General features: G+C 38.4%; 1 protein-coding gene across 1 annotated transcript in view; it reads right to left on the bottom strand.

Moving 5' to 3' along the window:
• Positions 1–1747: 1747 nt before the first annotated feature.
• The window catches only part of ssu72.L (SSU72 homolog, RNA polymerase II CTD phosphatase L homeolog), a 47001-nt gene continuing 27741 nt past the window's right edge, over positions 1748–21007 (bottom strand). The window contains 3 exon segments of the mRNA NM_001091395.1: positions 1748–2303; positions 4791–4909; positions 5519–5658. Of these exon segments, the coding sequence (NP_001084864.1) occupies positions 2202–2303; positions 4791–4909; positions 5519–5658 (361 nt within the window). The 3' untranslated portion in view covers positions 1748–2201.

The raw sequence follows: 21007 nt of genomic DNA, 5'->3' as shown, positions 1-21007 counted from the left end.
TGCCTCCAGTCATGTGACTTGTGCCTGCACTTTAGGATGGAACTACTTTCTGGCAGGCTGTTATTTCTCCTACTTAATGTAGCTGAATCAGTCTCAGTGGGACTTGGCTTTTACTATTGAGTGCTGTTCTTGGATCTACCAGGCAGCTGTTATCTTGTGTTAGGGAGCAGCTATCTGGTTACCTTCCTATTGTTCTGTTGTTGGGGGGAAAGGCAGGGGGGTGATATCACTCCAACTTGCAGTACAGCAGTAAAGAGTGATTGAAGTTTATCAGAGCACAAGTCAAATGAATGGAGGCAGCTGGGAAATTGACAATATGTCTAGCCCCATGTCAGATTTCAAAATTGAATATAACAAAATCAGTTTGCTCTTTTGAAAAATGGATTTCAGTGCAGAATTCTGCTGGAGTAGCACTATTAACTGATGCGTTTTGAAAAAAACATGTTTTCCAATGACAGTATCCCTTTAAGTTATTCAGCATGAGTAGCATTAGGGCTGAATTGAAAAAGCTGTTTGAAAAGAATGCTGAACCACTGGAGGAATGCCTTAAACTGCTCATTTTTACTATTGCTTGGGGTGCTGAGCCATCTTGAAAGGGCTGTTACGAATATTGTGACCCACTGTATCGCACTATTATTGATCTCCGAGATTGGACTTCTGAGATTGCGAATATTGGGATTTTGGTGACCCCAATAGTTAGCAAATGCAATACTCGAGGGAACTAATAAAGAATTAGACATTATCTATAAAAAGCATTCTTCCTATTTACATTGACATAAAGCATGTACATTTTTGAAACCCAACCATAATTGGCCAACACAATTGATCAACATAATAATAGCTGGCCGGCCATTCAGACCAAGTATGTGAAATTGTGTTGATCCGATTGTTTGAACCCTGGGCCAGTGATCAGATCATGTGACAAGCCCACGCAGAACCACAGAGAGAACTGCAATCACAGACTGATATATGGGCCAATAAGGGAACCATTTGATCAAGAGAGGGTGAATTGCAGCTGTTAGTTATATTCTTTGTGTAGCCATATACAATTTAATGAGTAAACAGTTTACATGGCACTTGAGGGAACATTCCTTATGCATTTCTTTGGCTAATGTCAAATTTAGGGTAATACTTTGGAATCTGCACCCAGATTCATTGCACTGGCCCAGGTGCGGGCAGATTTCAGGGCCAAAACGTGAGAGTTTCTACCCTGTGTGGCATTAGCCTAATAGGCTAATTCAAGGCATTATTGTTTCAGTCAATTACTTTAATGCTGATTTGCTGGGATTAGTAATTACATATAAATGACTATATGGAACAACTCCAAAATAATTTCTTGCTGAGTAGGGCAACAATTATCCAACTATTTTTTCAACCTGATTTAGATTTTCTCTCATTATAAAACAGTAAGCATGTATAGGTGTGGCAAATAAATTCATTGTGCATGAATTAAGAATCTAAACTCTGGGTGCATCAGTTTAAGAGGGTTCCTACTCATAAATCATGTACATAAGTTAGATATATACGAGAACCGTGACCCTACTTTTTGGACTGATTGGGAGCGTGGTTCTGGTTTATCATATGTTTTCTGCATGTTTATATTTGGCAATGTCCTTTCCAGCCTAGTATGCTCAGCATGAACACCATGAAGCAAAAAAACATCAGCTAGAGAAAATTAAGCTTTAAAAATAAACATTCCCACAAATGAAAGTTCCTATGAAGAAATAAAAAAATAAGGAACAATGTATACATTTGCAATTTATTACCTATTATATTACAGATACTGACAATAGTCATCATATTTAGGTCTGCCATTACAGAGATTAGAGTCAGCGTTAACCCCTTCACTGAAAAGATCCATTACGTTATGAGAATCCTGACAGAAAAGGGGTTAAGAAAAGCAAACAGAACCACAACAGAAATAACCCACATCTGAAAAGAAAATATATAAAAGAAATCCAAATAATACTTTATCCAGCACAATTGCAGGCAATCTTGATTTTGCTTGAATATCTGTTGCAGTTTAAAATTTTCCTTTCCATATATACACAAACATTTATACATCCCTGCCTTTTCCAGATAAATTACCTGAAGGAGGAAAACACTTTGTCAAAGTAAAATGTAGGAAAGAAAGGGAGGGGACGAGAAAAAAAAAAGGCCAATAACGATATAGTCATTTATAAGGCCTGAGAGGATTTGCATCAATAGAAACAGATAGTATGGAGAAAGGTCCTGCCACTTTTATCTTCAAATTCTTGCAAAAGTTCATCTATTTCATTTTCCATATCTTCTGTGTGCTGTATCTGAGAGAAAACCCCAAAAAGAGAGTATTATTATAATGGAGTAACTTCTGGCATGCAGAAATACAATAGCCTAGCTTCCAATCCAAACTGCCAATAAGTGGACCCTTGGACCTATCACCATGTCCAAGCAGTAATTCCATTCATTAATCAACTGGGAAGGTGCTTTGGTGCTACCTGAAAGTACTCGTAGGTGTTAAAAGTGTGTAAGTCATTTTTATGAAAGGCATCAATGTATGATTAGTTTGGCATAGAAAGCAGAAGGGGCAGAATTCATCCAGGGAATTTTACCGGAAAGCTGGAACGCTGCTGCCATTACTGTGTAGACACCAAAATGAAAGGGGTTGTTCAGCGGCGTAACTAGATATTACTTGGCCCCACAGCAAATTATTTTTCAGGCCCCAAAAATTTCTAGGGGTTGACTTGTTTTACCAATATTTATTGAAATGGTATTTGAACTAAGGTCTCATGGAGCCCCTATACCTTCTGCCCCCCCCCCTTGCAGTTGCCGAGTCTGCCCCTGGGGTTGTTCACCTTTGATTTAACTTTTAGTATGACGTAGAGAGTGATATTCTGAGCGAATTTGCAATTGTTATTATTTGTGGTTTTTGAGTTGAGCTTTTTATTCAGCAGCTCTCCAGTTTGCCATCTGGTTGCGCGGCTCCAAATTACCCTAGCAATCATGCATTGATTTGAAGAAGGGACTGGACAAAAATATGAGTAATAAAAAGTAGTATGTAGCCTTACAGAACATTTGTTTTTTAGATAGGTCAGTGACCCACATTTGAAAGCTGGAAAGAGTCAGAAAGAAAAAGGGAAATTACTCAACAACTAAAATATATAAATAATAACCAGTTACAAAGTTGCTAGAAATTGTACATTCTAAAACATACTAAAAGCTACCTCAAAGGTGAACCACCCCTTGAACTGCAGATAGAGGCATCATTATATGAATGTATTGATCAGTGCCGGACTGGGACACCAGGGGCCCACCCAAAAACCTTAGACCAGGGGCCCACTCTCAGTACTATTATTCTTCTTCTCCTCACTCAACCACTATTCACCTAGTCTCTATTCTTTACATACTATAATCTATTATTCCATCGATTTAGCCTCTTTGTTCTCAAAGAAATATTGAATGGCCATGAAATAGGTCACATGTTTAGCAGCATTAGGGCCCACTGACACCTGGGCCCACCGTGAGTTTTCCTGGTTTCCCGGTGGGCCAGCCGACACTGGTATTGATTGAGAGTTGATACTGTCGACAGGGTCAGCGGTCCATTCGCCATTAAATGTGGTGCAATCTTATGTACATGCCCTAAAAAATGGAATATTGGCCCTTAAACTTGATGTGTTTCCCCTGCGTTCAGTACTTGTTTGCACGGACAGCCTAATAGGAAATACAGGCCTGCATTTCTTCCAGCAGAGAAAAACACCTGTGTATAAGAGGCCTATGGGGAAAAACTTCACTTAAGAAACAATGGAGTTATTTATAAACACTGGTCATATTTGCACCTGGGCAGTAACCCATGGCAACCAATCAGTTGATTGCTTTCAGTAATCAACCTGCAGCTGGATGAAAAAAGCTTACCACCGATTGGTTGCTATGGGTTACTGCCCAGGGTCAAATTTGCCCAGTATTTATAAATGAGCCCTACAATGTGTTTAGGCAATTTTACAGCTGGCTCTTCTGCCAAGCCTTCTCTCTCATAAAACTTCATTTCCTTTTGTCTCACCCCATGTAAACTCTAATTTCGTCTTGGCTATGTGCACAAAAAAAATCTTTTGTGCATATATTTGAAACTTGTGTGTACATTTTTTTTTTTTTTTTTTTTTTTTTTTTTTTAAACCTTTGTGCTCAGGTCAGAATAAATGCAAATGTTTGTATTTTCACAAAATGTGCATGTGCGTGCACACACAGCTTAGAGGGAACATTTTGAATAACATGGCAACTTCAAGCCTCCATTAGGGCCCTTACTCACGGGTGTTTGAAGCTGCGATCCCCTGCGTTCCTGTTTTATGCGTCCAGCTGCAGGGGAGCGCAGGAGTAGACGTGCTGAATTTGTTTCAATGCAGCTGTACTCACAAAGACGCGTGTAATCGTAGAACGCAGGTTGGGACGCAGTATGTTGCATTTTACCTGCGTTCAGCACTTACATGCATCTGTGTGAGTACAGCCGCATTGAAAAGAATTCAGCGCGTCTACTCCTGTAACCCCCTGCGGCTGAACGCATAAAACCGGAATGCAGGGGAGCGCAGCATCAAATGCACGTGAGTAAGGGCCCTAAGAGAGTATTTTTTAATGCAGCCAAATAATATTTTGGGAAACCCCCCCCCCCCTTCATTGGTGTACAGCGGATGAAAGAGGTGGAAACTCTCAAAAACCTATTGTACATATTTTGTGTTTATCTGAATCAGTAGAGCACCACTAGACTAATGGTGAGTTAGCAGTGTATTAATGCCTATTCTTGTATTTTGAGAGGTACTTACACATTGGCAAAGTTCACAAATCAAAAATGCTCCTAGAGTTGCTTCTTCGTGGTTATCTTGAATATCAACATTTATAACATGAACTGGCTGGCATGTCTCTTGCTCTCTAGAATTCAATTCTGCATTAAAAATGGATGAATTAGCAATACTGCATAGCAATTACTGTAACTGTTAACACACATTTTTACCATTGCATTTGGTCTATGCTTTTATACTATTGTAGACAGATAAACCCTAAGTCATTTTCCAACTAGAGTAATTCGTAACAAATCAGTGAAATATTCATTGCAATGTAACATAGTAATATTCCATTATTTTACTAAGTGCAATCTGTACAACACTGCCACCTACTGTTATGTTTAGGTTTGAATATGATGATTTGCAGTCTAGTGTAGATAACATAGGGCTAAGTGGTATAGCAACTCTGTAGCGTCAGTTTTTATTGGCAGCTGCTTCCAAGGGCTCTCACTAAATTAAAAACATTTGACATGGGCAACGCCTACATTTGCATAAGAAATAATCATGACTTACATCAAACAAATAAGTAAATTGGTTGATAGAATGGTAAAAGGTATAAGAAAAGTAGATCATGACTTATCTATATTAGCATACCGGGATGAATAATTGCTTACATGGCCAAACAAATACATTCCCATCTTGAGCAACATGCCATTAACAGTTTTCATTGCATGTGCAGTTGATGAAATTGAATCTGGATGGATACTCACCTTCTACTACTTGATCATAGACTCTTTCCTCACAGGTAATCACTAGGTCAAAGTAGTCCTTGCAGTTCTGAAATCGCTCAGGTCGTGGTTTGATCCTTCTATTTCTGTCCAACATGTGCAAGATGCCGTTTTGTGTATATCTGAATTTCCGGATATTAAGGAATTTTGGAATTTGCATTGAATCCATTACAGCAGGAATTCTATTACAGGTCTTGCCATACATTTTGCACACAACAAATTCTGGTCTCCCCCACATTACATAGCAATAATGGATCGGCCATCTCTTCTCCCAGAGTTGCAGAGTCAATGATACTGAGCTTGAGGGTGAGGCAAAGACTCAAGAGGATTAGACATACTGTTCGATTGGTTCTCCAGCCTACTGGTTCTTTGCTCCACACTCAATTATAAAGAAGTGCAGCTATGGGAGTAATGGATGACGGAGTTTGATGCGGATAAGTGAATGGAACCTAGAAGAAGTTGGTAGGTAATATTTTCGAAAATACTAGCACCAGGAAAAGTTGCACGTCACACAATCGTGGTTAGCAAACATTTACCACGGCACCAATGCAGGGGCCAGAAGATCCAAGTTTAATCCCAGGCAATTATTATACGTCACACTGACTAGGCACAATACCTCAAGTCACTCTTCAAATACGTTTCCTCCAAAAATGTAAAAATAAAAGAACAGTTAATCCAGGAATTCACCTTGCTTTACTGTCAGTATAGAGAGTACAGAGTGGAGATACATCCTTTTTCTTCACTTATCTCTGCAGCTACATAGATTTGAGGATACGGCACAAGTCATTTTGTTTGCCACTACCACGAGAACCTATACTGACCTCTTTCAATTGCCTAAAATAAGAATTGCTGTACAAGCCCACAGCCAGGTATAATTGCACACGTCACAGGGCAAATTTTTGAAACATATGCTATAAGCTATTTTCACTGAACTGAACTATGGATCATCCTAGAGATCATTCTTTATGTAGCACAGCTCTAAGGATGTCATCAAAGACCATGCTGTGTGATACAAATGGTCAGATACCCAAATTTGGTAATATTTTGGTTGGACAGTTTTAGGATCAGAGTGGATTGGTGCACTTTACAGCTTACGTTGCAGCATGCAGAGGTCTAAGGAACCAAGAAAGCAACACTTATATAAATACTGAGTAGAATTTAATAGTGCTTGTGCTTTTTACTTGCACCTCCTCACAAGGAAGATTGTGTCACATCCCTCCCACACACAATGCTGTATATAAACACCGATGCAACTTTCTGCACTCTATCCTCTGAGCTGAAGGAACTGCACCTCTCGGCACAAGACACCACTACTAAAAGGGCAGGTGCATTGTTGGTTGCCTTTTCTTGACTTGTCAGCCTAAAGTATACCCCAATAAAAACCTGTACATGGACAGACACCTTCATTCCAACATAAAATACTACTCATCAGCGGAAGTGCCGATAGAAAAGAAAAAGTATCATTGATATTCCTGTTGAGTAGTAGCATGGTAGTTCTGACACTGTTATAACAAACCATAACTTCATATGACCCTTCAGGATATGCTTGATTCTAAGTTTTTATCAAAACAAGATTTGAGAATAATTCCTCACAAGGTGATGGAAAGGTGACCAAAACACGACTGTATTACTCTGTTAACTCCAAGGAATAAAGCTGGCCATAGACGCAAATATCCGTTCGTACAAATTGAGGATTCGTACGATTTTCAGACCGTGTGTGGAGAGTCCCGACATTTTATCGTCCTGAGATCGGTCATTTGGTCGATCGGACAGGTTAAAAGATTTCTGTTGGCTGCCGATAATATCTCTGCATGTATTGCCGATCGTACAATTTTTAGAGGGAGACTGTCACTAGCTTTGGTCGGACATAACTTTCGTACGATTGCTGTCAGGGGCAGAACATCGACTGATCTGTTCTTTAACTACTTTATTTGATCTGAATGGTTAGTGGCAGGTCGGGAGATAGGGAAGTCCGAACGTTCGAGGATTCGAACTATCGGATTTTTGCATCTATGGCCAGCTTAAGGGATACTTCAAGGAGAGGTCAGTAGAAATGAACGGACCTAGAAGAATTTGTACAATGAAATTGCGCCTGGAGCACCTTGTGGTAGATTAAAAATCCAGACATGGTGCAGAGTGCAGTGCTTGTCAGTTGTAACATAGTCCTGTACAGGGCTGCCATCAGAAATCGCAGGGCCCCATACAAAATAATTTGCTAGGCCCCCCTGGGCTGCGCCCCCCAAAAGCCTCACCTACAGGTCCAGCCCCCACCACACAGTAAAAAAAAAAAAACTGTTGGCTAGGGTTCCCACATGTTAATAAAAAAATATTGGTGGTCAGGGCCCCCCATTAAAAAACCCCACAAGGGCCCCCTTAAACATCCATGTAAGAAAACTTGCCCCCCCCAGAAGTTTAGATTAAATTTGGTGCCCAGGCCCCCACCACACAACAGGGACCACAAATGGTTACCTTTAGGGGGGCCCTGCCATGCTGCACTTACTTCATTAGTGTAGCCCACCTGCTGTCAGTGAGCTGCCAACTACAGAAGGGAGGAGGGGAGCACAGGTGGCTGCATCTTCTTCCAGTGACACCATTTTCTTCCCTTATTGGTCACAGAATTTCAAGTCCTGGTAAAGCTGCATGGTGATTGGATGAGCTGGAGGAGAAGTTCAAACCTCAGCTATCCAATCCTTGAGCAGCTTAACCGGGACTTAAACTCAGTGACCAATAAGGGGAAGTAATGGACAGAAGATACCTCCCTTGTGCTCCCGCCCTGTCTTCCCAAAGTCAGCAGCTCTCAGAAAGCGGGGGGGCCAGGCTAATCAAGTAAGTGCGGCGTGGCCGGGCCCTCCTTACCCTCGGGGCCCCCTACAACTCTCCCCCCTATACCCCCCTGATGGCTGCCCTGGTCCTGTACCTAATGACATAGGCAGGCATTTCATAATAGGCTTCCCTGTACTTGCAGTCTCTAAAGTTCCCTAACATGCACATCTGAATGATGAGAGCAAAGTGCTGCATGCTCCAGCACAACCTAAAGAGCAAGGCGCCAAAAATAAAAAAGCAAGAGAAATTTTATACTGGAAATGAGCCATTAAATGTAAAGGTCTTAAAGGGATTATTCGCCTAGCAGCTCTAAAGTTTGCTATTTCAGCAATCTGGTTGCTAGGGTACAAATTATCCCAGCAGCCATGCACAAATTTGAATAAAAGACTGGAATATGAATAGCGGATAGGAATAAAGTTGCAAAAACAATACATTTCTAGTCTTACAGATGATTTGTTTTTTAAGATTGGGTCAGCGAATCCCATTTGAAAGCTGGAAAGAGTCAGGAGAAGAAGGAAAATAATTCAAAAACTATAAAAAATAAATAATGAAGACCAATTGGAAAGTTGCTCTAGAATTGGACATTCTAGAACACACTAAAAGTTAAACATTTTGCTGAAGGGCTGCACAAAAATATGCAATAATGTTTTAATTGCAGCATCTACCTGAAATAGCAAACTCTTCATTTAATCAGCTGCAGACAGCACAACAATCCTACTGGGGCTTATTTTTTTATTATTGGCATTCTACTAGTTCATTCACATCCAATTGGGTTTGCTGGAAAAAATATTAGACTGCTGTTTATAACATTACAATTACTATTTCGAGCCTGCACTACCCATTGTATGAAGTTGAATTAAAATTTTATGAATTTAAAAATGTATGTAGATTCTCACTACATATGGGTTCTTTACTTTTCTACTACTGTAAAGATGACAATCTGCCACCTCAAGCCCAACTATATAGGCCCAAGTATAAAGCCCTTGGAAGGGTCTGCCCAATAAATATCAGCCAGATATCTTTCAGACAGGTTTGAAAATCCCTTTGAGCAAGAACCACATCAACACTTTGAAGCAACCCTTGTCCAGCGGGTTGTGCTGTATGATCCAGCGAGTGGGTGGCCAACTTGTGCAGAAATCTGCTTGCTTTGCACAGATTTTCTAAAAAAAACAGAGGGACTTCAAATCCCAGAATCCATTGTTTTCAATCCGTCAGATTTTCCCTCAATAGATCTAGCACAGTCAGAATTGGTAAAGGAAAAGAAGACATACAGTTGGGGCTGGCTGTAGATATAATCCTTCGTTGAGATCATAAATCTGCCTTAACCCTCTGGTGAGCTAGTGACTCATTGTGTAACTTTTTTTGTAGTGTAATTCCACAGGATTATGCCTAATGTTTTTGGACACATCAATCCACAATGGTTTTACATGAGATTTAAGATGTACTATGATATATAGTACCATGTAGAGCACTGGTCACACATAGACCATTAAATAATACCTGCTGTCTACACCGCAAGGTTGTGGAAATCATAAATGGGCTGAACATAAACAAATCATAGATTCTGCGCATCCCTAGAAATGTGGCATTAGATCTGAAGTCGCTCAGATTTCAGTTCTGAGGCCTATCTGGACCTCATCTCTGGCAAAATCATATAAGGAAAAAAAGTCTTGGCTGTTGAATGTTTGGAATTATTTAATACTAAACTGGTGATGGGGATAGCATTGATAAACAAAATTGTTGTGGACAATGGCCATTGATTTTGGGTTACCACTAGCACCTAACCATCAGCAGAGGAACAATTTCTATTTTAAGGTGATCACTATCACTATAGAAAGGTGCTGTTTTGCAAAGAAAACCGCTCTTTGGTAGCAATGCAAATTTTTGTGAAAGGTTTCCATTTTTATGGAACTTTACTATGAACCCTTAATAGCTTGAAACATGATCAGAAACCTGCTGCACAGTGAGTTTGTTATTAAGGGGCAGATTTATCAAGGATCAAATAGTCAATTTGAAGAGTTTAAACGTTCACATATTACATTTTTGATCCCCCTATTTGAATGTCAATTTGAATGTGAGGTTTATCACACCTTGATCATGGAAACAATCCTGATTCGAATATTTGCCACCTAAAACCTTCCAAGTTCATAAACCAGTCAACGGCAGAGGTACGTTGAGCCATTTGGAGATGTTAATAGCCTTCATGACATTCGAGGGTTTTTTTGGGGTTTTTTTTGAGAGAAAAATAAATTTGTATGAATCGAATACGATTCAAATTTTCGGGTGGGAGCCATTCAATAGAATATTAGCCATTCAATTTTTTTCTTAAATAACCTCCCAGTCGAATTGTGAGTATATTTGAATTTTAAAAAACTCACATGAATTTGAAATTCGACCTTTTATAAATGGACCTCCCCATGTCACTGTAAGGTAAGAATTTATGAAGCACAGTATATAAAACAATGAGAGCTCAAGAATATGGAGATAAATTTGTCAGACTTTGATTTTTATCGTAAGAGAGATCTGGGTATCTTACGCCCAACCTACATTTTTTGTTTTGGTGACCTCTCTAGGCAAAGAAAGGTTATTTATGTACAAAAGGCAACATGAAACTAGCCAGTGAGAGGCAATTTATTGGCTTAACACAATAAACAGACTTAGTACAGTAAAATTCAACAGTTACCTCTAGACCACAATCAACTCATGAGAGAAAAAGGGTGAATTCTGTAAATGATGCATTGCTATATGTTTAAAATAAGTAAATATTTTATTTTCCTATCTACAGCCTTCAGGCTATTAGTGAACTGCTTATTACAGCTTCTGTCTAATGCTAAAGGTCAGTAAATTGGCTAATCTCTAATGTATAGCATACACAATTCATATACTAATTCTGTTCTAAATATCGGATCCAAAAGATTTGAATACTGCACTGTCCAGGCAAACAGAACATGTTATTTGCTGCAGTCTCATTTAATAAACATATGCCTTGCACTTTAAAATATAGAATGTTACATTCCACATTTTTAAAGTGTTTTGCACTGTGCACTGCCTCTATAAGTAACTTATATTTTGTAAAAGTTGGGACGTAGAAAGTACATGCATCATGTGTATGTGACAATCCAAAGACTCCTACCTTGGCATATCAATCCATGAATCCTTGAAGATCTCTGGTGGATATAAATACTGTATTATTTCTGTTGACGGATTAGACAAGGCACTTCTGAAGACTCCTGGTTTTCTGCTTCCATTATAAAACAAGAACTGCAAATATTCAAAATGTGTATACACACTGCTACTCTCCATCTGGAAGAGAGATTTGTTTTCTATGCTTTTCTCCTTTTGCTGACTAAACTGAAGTCATTTGCACAGGAAAAAAAAATCTCCATACTGCATACATTTTATAAAAATAAAAGATGCTTTAGAATTTCTCACTCTTTTGTCTTATGTTTTTTTAAAAAACTAGCACAAAATATAGCTGTCTGCTAGATGGAAGCCTAAAAACAGTAATTTTAAATGAACTTATAAGATTGTAAGCTCTTTAAGCAGGGCCTTCTGATCCCAATTTTATTTTGTAACCATTGTTTCTTATATTAAGAGCTCTGTTTGTTATATATTAATGTAAAGCACTGCGTAATTTGCTGGTGTTCTAAATAAATGAGGATGACGAAAATCAAAATAATGATCCTTTTACTGGAACTATTTTCCATACGCCATTTTAGCTGCCTTAAAATTGCTTCTCTAATTAGTGTACATTGCTAAATGTTCTTTATTTCATTTATGGCTCAACTCACAGGCCCACTGAGCCAAGATACAAAACAATCACAGTCAAATCTAAACACAACGGTACCTTCCTTTTAGCAACTTCACACAAACAACTGTAATAAAGTCTGGGCATTGTCATAGATATGATTTATATCATCACAAGCCTCTCATGGATAATCAAAGCAATCAGGGTATGCTAAAATTTTAAAGGCTGGTGCCATAGGCACATCTAAATGGCTAATGCTTGAGACAATGATAGAAAGCCTTCCTGTCATTATGTTCTATCACAGAACACTACATTTTGCCATCGGCAGTATGTTACGTTATGAACAGAAAGCTTATTCTCTAAATGGAGCTTTGTTTACAGTGTTTCTTGCCCTAATAAAGGCTCCCTCTGAACTATTATTTGCGGTAAATTTCCTAATACTAAAACTAAAGGAGAAGTGTTGGGGTTTGTAGTTTGTAGATCAAGTTTCACAGCCAACTAAAACAAATAACTACAAATCCAAAAATGAAAACTTGCAGAACTACATAAAATAATCAAATGTAAAAATGTAAAACAGGTACATACATTTAAGCCTTGCAGACTTGCCTACACAGCAATGTAACATATAATAAGGTTTGAAAAGAGGGTTGTTATGCTCACTTTCATCTACGGTACATATCTGTGGCTTTGAAGCTGCAATAAAAATGCACCACCATTCTTATACAGAAACCATACCCTTATAATATACTGCAGAACTGTTATCAGATCAAGTAATACCTATGCTAGCATGCAAGCCTGGGGAAATCCAACTAGCTAAATCTGACAACCAAAAAATATGGTATACCACATGGCACTCTAGGATTGAGTTCCTGCTGTGTTTAATTAGTCCACACACCCATGGATTGTTACATTTTAATTTAACAGATGCATTCAAGTCTTTTTCATTTGTTTCAAGAGCACTATTTCATGCACTGGTGTGGTATTACCAATGGCCCTAACCAATAAAACTTAAAGCAAACACATCCTGAAACAACCATGAATACAAAACCTTAAGAGGCTATAACATAGCCATGGCTAACAAGGAAAATTCTAACCAGCCTAAGAACCAGTAAACCTTGTATACATTTACATTAAACAAATACAAAAGACGGGGCATGGAGACATGAAACAAAGTGCACAGGAATATTTTTTGTCTTGCAGGTCCAAGAGCCCGATAACCCGAAGGTTAGAAGGATTTCCAAATTTAGTCATAGCTCTCAAGGTTAGATTTGAAAGAAATTGTTTAGGCTCACATTTAGCAATTTTAAGAATAGCTTTTACACCACAAATTAACATATAATATAACAGGAGGGCAAAGGGCACAGATGGAATAATCTATATAAAACTATAATTTTTTTAAAAAAAATTATGGATCATTGCGTTATCAGAAGGGTTGTTACACTTTACAAGTACATTAGAGGACATTATAGACAAATGGCAGGGGACCTTTTTACCCATAAAGAGGATCACCGTACCAGAGGCCACCCCTTTAGATTAGAAGAAAAGAACTTTCATTTGAAGCAACGTAGGGGGTTCTTCACAGTCAGGACAGTGAGGTTGTGGAATGCACTGCCGGGTGATGTTGTGATGGCTGATTCAGTTAATGCCTTTAAGAATGGCTTGGATGATTTTTTGGACAGACGTAATATCAAAGGCTATTGTGATACTAAACTCTATAGTTAGTATAGGTATGGGTATATAGAATTTTAATTAAAAGTAGGGAGGGGTGTGTGTATGGATGCTGGGTTTTCATTTGGAGGGGTTGAACTTGATGGACTTTGTCTTTTTTCAACCCAATTTAACTATGTAACTATGTAACTATGATAAGCAAATTAAAGTGCACTATAAAGCATACTTGGCAGGTCAGAAGAAAAACACAGGAAAGAATCCAATAACAATGCTGGTTATTTGGAAGCAGCAGATTCTAAACTTGAGCGATGGTTTTCAAGTTGCTAAGAGCAAAAGTTAGAGTTGGCTTAGAATAAAAGAAGTATAAAAGATATCCAACTTTTTGATCTGCAAAGTGTATACCCCTTTAAAAGACAGTCGCTTAACTAGAGAAGTGTTTTGTTTGTGGCCAAGAGCCCTGATATCCTGACTCTCCATCTCTAGACAATCTAGTTAAAAATGGCATAACTATCTCCCTATGAGACCAGTCTCCCACTCTTCAGACACGCAACCAGTGTAACATTTATGTTTGCACTAATGGTCCTGGTGGACCCCATGGGGGACGGGCCTGGGTGCAATCACCCCACACACCTGTATTTATATCATGCCTTAAAATCTTGAGTTAAGTTGGGTTGTCAAATTAACCAAAAGCAACATGTATTTAAGACATACATTATTTAGGGGTCCTAAACTGGATTCTGACAAGGGTACTACGTGCATGGAGTCTGTACGTTCACAAGGGTACTCAATTTTTCCTCACAGTAAAAAAAATGTAAGCAGGTTAAATGAATGAATAAAATTGCTTCTAGTGTGAGAATGTTATATGTATCTTGGTTTGTAAGCACTAATAAGATCATGAACAAAATGTGAAAGACATTTCACTTGCTCACTCACGCAGAAAGACGATCTTGGTTTTGATCACATTTAACCGTTACAGAAACTGCTTGATGGCATCAAAACTATAAAGCATTCAAACTGCCTTAATTTTTCTCTATAACTGAGAACCTGGTTGACTGGATCTAAATCCATGGCTATTCTTTCGGCTATATTTGACATTTTCTGGCTGGTGGAAGGTTCCGAATGATTCGTGTGACCCGCTCCTTTGCAATAGTATTGGTTATATCGTCACAACATTCTGGTTTTCTTTTGTGCACAGGAGACAAAAAATGTTTAATTTGGAAATTAGAAATGTAAAAAAAAGTAATTAAAAATAAACTGTTTAAACTGCCTTATGTCCCCTCAGATTGCCAACTCTCTAAACTATTTTATAAACAATTTAATACTTCAGTTTCAGGACCTGATCAGTAGGAACCAAAGTCAATGATAAATGCCAACAAATGTATAAAATGGCAACAAGGTGAACTAGGTCAGTTTCACAAGAAAAGGGTTCCCAGCATGACACCCTTTACATTTAGCTAGTTCTGTACAGAAACAAGTGCCATCGAGCCTTTCCTGCTGTGGGTGGAAGGCAGGAATATGCCCAGGCTGGATCCAAATTTGGAAGTTAGAGCACATATAACTTCATATCATTCTCTCCAGCAGACCAATAGCCCACATGTCTGAGCTGATAAAAACCTGCATTACTGACCCTTAAAGTAGAGTTACTTGATCGACGGTGTTCCTTCATTTCAATTGTTTTGGTAAATCTACTATATAGCAGCTACCTCCTGCACTTTAGTAATTTCTCTGTAATTTTATGATCCTGGAAGATATATATTATTTGATAAATGGGAGTTGCCATATATTCTAGCCACATTTTCTGTAAAAATTAATTCTCGTATTCATGTGATGTCCATATGGGTCAAGTGGTCAAATAATTTTGCATATCACTCTGTATTACACAGGCCTTTTTACTGGGTAAAGTAAATATAATCTAAAGCAGTGGTACCCAAACTCTAGAGCTGCCCCCCTCAGAAGAATCCAGGCTAAAGGCCAGGTATTGAGAGATTTTAATAGAATGTTTTTTTGATCCACGAGATGATCCTGGTAGCATGAAAGTCGGTTAGGAGGACTATTCTTTTTCTTGCAACAGCTACTATGATACAATATTTTCATAAATTCCCTAACCAAAAATTGGATCTCAAAAATGGTCTTGACCAAAAATAGTCAGAAAGCCACTGATCTATAACCTAAAACAATATTGTTAAAGGGGCCCTACAATATAATTTGAAGTGACTTTCCAATATACAGTATAGGTATGGGACCGGTAATCCAGAATGCTTGGGACCAGGGGGTTCTACATACGGGAACTTTCCATAATTTGGATCCCTATAGTTTGTCAGGGCCCCCGCCTCGCTCCATACCTGATTATTTTATGCAATATCGGCCAATGCGTCCAGGAAATCAGCAGTGCGCTAGCTGCCGGGGGGCCCTGAGGGGGTGCAGGCCCTGGCGCAATTGCACCCCCTGCTTCCCCGGTAGTTCCGCCACTGTAGTTTGTCTATTTAAAAATTAAATAAACCCAATAGGATTGTTTGTCACCAATAAGGATCCATTATAGTTGGGATTACAGAAAAAAGGAGATACTTTTTAAACATGTTTATTATTTTTAAAATGGAGTCTATGAGAGATGGCCTTCCCATAATTCAGAGATTTCTAGATAATGGTTTCCAGATAACAGATCCCATACTGTACATTTACTTTCAATGTTAAAGTTATGTATAAATGTAATTGTTATTAACAGCAGTATTAGGCTATTTACCTTAACTGCCCACCTGGCTCTGACTCCTGAAACAATGTTGCACGTCAGCCGTTTAAAGGGGATTAAAGAGATCTCGAAGAGGCCTGACCCTTGTTACTTTGTTTTAAGAGCAAGACCCAAAAAACATGTTTTCAATTGCAATTACACTTACAAATACCTTTAAAACTACTGAAACTTGAAATAATGTATATTGGAATAGTGCTTAAAATGTAATTATCTTCAAAAATAATTAAAAAAGACAAAGGTTTTTGGCTGGAGGACCCCTTTAACCTACCCACTGCTGGTCCCGTGCTTCAATGTTACCACTTCATTGGTCTTCAACTCTAATGCTCTCATGTCCATAGTGCTTTGACTGGTAGTCGAACATGCTTGCTGGAACACATAACAGATACAAGGGACCTGTAGAACATATTTAGAAATTCTGATACAAACACACCAGAATTTACAGTGTTAGTATAAAGTCTAAACATTTCCAGTCAGTTCTTTCATCTATGCCACACATTTGATAGATGGCAACACACAACATGGATGAGTTAAATGCTAAAGCTCCCAGTTTAAATAGTAAGGCATACTGGATGGTGATCAAAGGGAAAAAAATGCCATTAAAGTCCATAAGAAAAATCCCAACAGTGGCATCAAGATAATGTTATGACCTAACCTTTATTTCAAGGGTGCTCACACTAAAGCTGGTGGGGGTCTTCTTTTTTCAAAATTATCACATTGATGTTGATCCCTTTAAATGTTACATTACCGAAGAAAATTTTACTTTATTGTATAAACGGAGGGAAAGCTGATAGGGTTGTATATATTCTGAACATCATTTGTTTCAAGTCGTTTTTTTTACAGATCTGAATGAAAATAGGCCAGCGTTAAGTTGCTGTGATCTACAGGTCATCAGCTCAAAATTCCCAATAAAATAAATAAATAATTGTAGAGCAATCTGTTCCTTAAGTGAGCCTAAAACTGTTTATTTTGCAGCTTTCTTCCACTTTGGTAAGACCAATTCCTTTAAGGCATATCCATGTGGACATCCATGAGCCCCCCACGCTATGGGGCCCATTTACTTAGCTCGAGTGAAGGAATAGAGGAAAAATAGTTAGAATTTCAAATGGTTTTTTTGGCTACTTCAACTACAACCTTCGAATCAAACGATTCGAACTAAAAATCGTCCAACTATTCGATAGTCGAAGAACTGTCTGTTTAAAAAAATTTTTAGACCCCCCCTAGTTCGCCACCTAAAACCTACCGAGGCCAATGTTAGCCTATGGGGAAGGTCCTTCGATCGATGGATTAAAATCCTTCGAATCGTTCGGTCGTAGGAATAGCGGTAAATCCTTCGACTTCGATATTCGAAGGATTTTACGATATTCGACCCTAAGTAAATGTGCCCCTATATGTTACATCGTGGACACAATTTGTCAGTGTGTGTGAGATTGTGTGTGATCTGAATTGGTGCTTTAAGGTGGCACAGAGTACTTCCCTTGATCTGTATGTTAAATTTTCTGTTCTGCGCCATTTCACATTAACAGTTTTACACTAATACAATTCATTCTCCTCAGCTTTATATTGGCCATCCACCAGATGGATAGCAGTACAGTAGCTTCACCCTCTGGCAGCTAGTATAGAAGGTCAGTGCTGATGGGGAGAAAGCAAAACATTCGCAAAGTAAAACTGTTTATATGAACCAGTGCAGAAAAGATGATAAATATAAAATAAAAGTACTCTGAAGAGCAGAGTCTCCTTTAAAAAGTTAATTTGGTCAGGTTTTTTTATAAAAGACACAGTTGCATTAGTAATCAGTTCAGATGCACAAGCTTCTGTGAAACAATGGTGTGTTGAGATTAAACTGGTATAAGGTCATGCAACAAACTAATTTTTTAAAGTTCTCATAAATGGTTTTGTAACTTTGCTCTCATGCAATGGATTTTTTACATGGTCAACCACATGGGATTGCAGGAATTAAAGGGGATGTTCACATTAAGCCATATGCTACATTTGAATAGCCCCTGTGATTTTTTTCAATTCAGCTTTATTATTTTTAATGTACTGTTTTGAAGCTACAGACCTGATATGCCATGGATCAGCCCTGCTAAAGCTCCCTCTTCTGTGCTCTCAGCTCTCTGTAGGGGGTTTCATCTGACTGAGGCTATTCAAATTTAGACTATGTTCTGAAGGTGAACCTCCCCTTTATGGGGACTTTATTGACTGGAGCCCATATAAACAATAAATAGACAACTGTTTGATTGATGCTTGATTTGATCTGGTTTTAGTGTTTACATGTGCTCTATGGGTGAAGTCCCTAGAGATGAGACACTACACAAGAATTATTAGTCAGAAATTTGCACAAGGGTTGATTAGGTATCAGTACTACAGCATGTGTTAGTATACATGATTCCTTCTTAAATGATGGGCTGTTGTCTCCTACTCATGGGTCAACCAACAAGCCATGCAGGACAAGTGGTCGGACATTACAATTGCTCTCAAACCTAACCAATCCCTGGACAGCTCAATTGACAACTGCCTGTTTAGAGTAAGTATAATCGCTACAGTGAAAAATGGAATAACATGGGAAGCAAAAGGATGAAGAAGGTAAGCAGAAAATAAGAGAGCAGATGTAATTGTGACATCAGAGGGATAGAAGGCATCACAAAAAGTAAATGTGAAAAAAACTCAAAACAAAATGGAGAGCGGAGGAAAAATATGGCAAAGGAGTAATGAAGGATGTAAGGGAAACAAAAACACTTAAAAGATAAGGGAAAGGGTTAGCGGCACAAGCAAAAAGGTAAGGGGAAAACCGAAGACAGAAACTGCAAGCAAAAGGAAAACAAGAGTAGATGGCAAAACATGTTAGGAATTCAATTAACCAAACAAATGGTCTAAAGAGAAAATATGTATAAGCGGGATTGAAAAGGGAAGAACATTACACAGAACAAAAAGAGTTTGGGGAGAAAAGCTGGAATGAAAGAAAATAAAAAGCTGGAATAGAAAGAAAGAAAATACATGAAAACATCAACTGGAGGGAAAAGCAATGAATTGGGGAATGGTCAATGACAATAAGTAAAAGCGAAAAAACATGAAACATTAAGGGGCAGATTTATCAAAGATCGAGTTTATTAAAAAAACTCTAGTTTTTCAAGGTGGTTTTTAAGTCAAAAACTCAAGGTTTTTGAGTTAAAAGAAATTCAATTTTTCTGGGGTTTTATTTAAAAAACAAAACAAAAAAACAAAGCTCGAATTTAGGTTTTTATTGAAGCTGGAAATAGCTTGAATATGAAAATACTCCAGTTACAACCTGTCCAGGTCATGTAGAAGTCAATGGTAGAGGTCCCTTGAACCATTTAAAGATGTTAATATCCTTCATGGTGTTCAGGGTTTTTTTGGTGGATCTTGCTCGAAAACGTGATTAATTCAAGCAATTTGAGTTTTTTCCCATGGAAAACTATTAGTTTTCGGGTTTTTAACCCCAAATTCAACTACTGGAATTTTTCCATTCGAGGAGGACAGCAAAATAAAAGCATAGTGAAAACTTAAAAATTATAAAAACAATTAAGAGGTAGACAAAGAAAAGAATGGCATGAAGATGCCATATATGCCCCTCATTTACCCATTGTCTCAGTAAAAATGGGTGTGCCTGTGAGTAATGCTTAAAAAAAAAACAAAAAAAAAAAAAAAAATAAATAATGAAGTGGCTGGAAAAATGGGGTGCGTTCTCATAACAGAAATTTTCCTTATCAGCCCTTTGACATGTGGACCCAACATTTTGCCTTTCCTCCCCAAGAAGTTGGATAGCATTTTTCTATAGTTACTAGATAACCTGGTAGCAACCATGCTGGCCAAAGCATAGGGCTACAGCTGTCCTGAGCAGATTGAGTCAGAGGCATTCTATGCTCTATGCTGTTACACTTCTGCTCCGACACTAGCTCTTAACCTTCACTCAAAATTGCCTGGTGGTATTTGTCAAAAGTACAGACAAAGAAATAGCAATAAATTAAAAGAAAACTGACCGTAGTACTAGAGCTTACAAGATTTACAATTAAAAATTGGTTGGGATTCTTCAAGCTCTCCTGTATTCTCAAGCAGCAGACCTATGCCACTTCATCTCAGCTATTAAATTCTGCTGCATTCAGACCACAGGTCGGATTATTAAGTTACAGAGTGCAATTGCTCATTAAAAAAAACTTAAAATTGATTTGTAAAAGTTAAAGAGGCTGTTTTTTCCCTCACATACTGCCTGAGGCAGGATTCTCTCCTTGGCTCATGACTAGTGGTGAGTGAATCAGTCCTGTTTTGCTTCACCGAAAAATTTGAGAAACTGCGAAAAGTCAATGGGCCGTATTTCTTATGGTGAACTTTTCCTCTCTGGGAATTCTGCCGCAGTTTCGCGACAATGGTGAAATGACGAATTTCGCCTCAAATTCATGACAAAAGGCACCCAGATATTGTGACAAGAGACCACTGACTGACATTCTCATTTCTTGCAGCCAGGTATGCA

The sequence above is a fragment of the Xenopus laevis genome, chromosome 7L (genome assembly GCF_017654675.1).
Source record: "Xenopus laevis strain J_2021 chromosome 7L, Xenopus_laevis_v10.1, whole genome shotgun sequence".
NCBI lineage: Eukaryota > Metazoa > Chordata > Amphibia > Anura > Pipidae > Xenopus > Xenopus laevis.
Note: the sequence above shows the minus strand (reverse complement) of the source record. Positions and strands in the feature narration are given on the sequence as shown.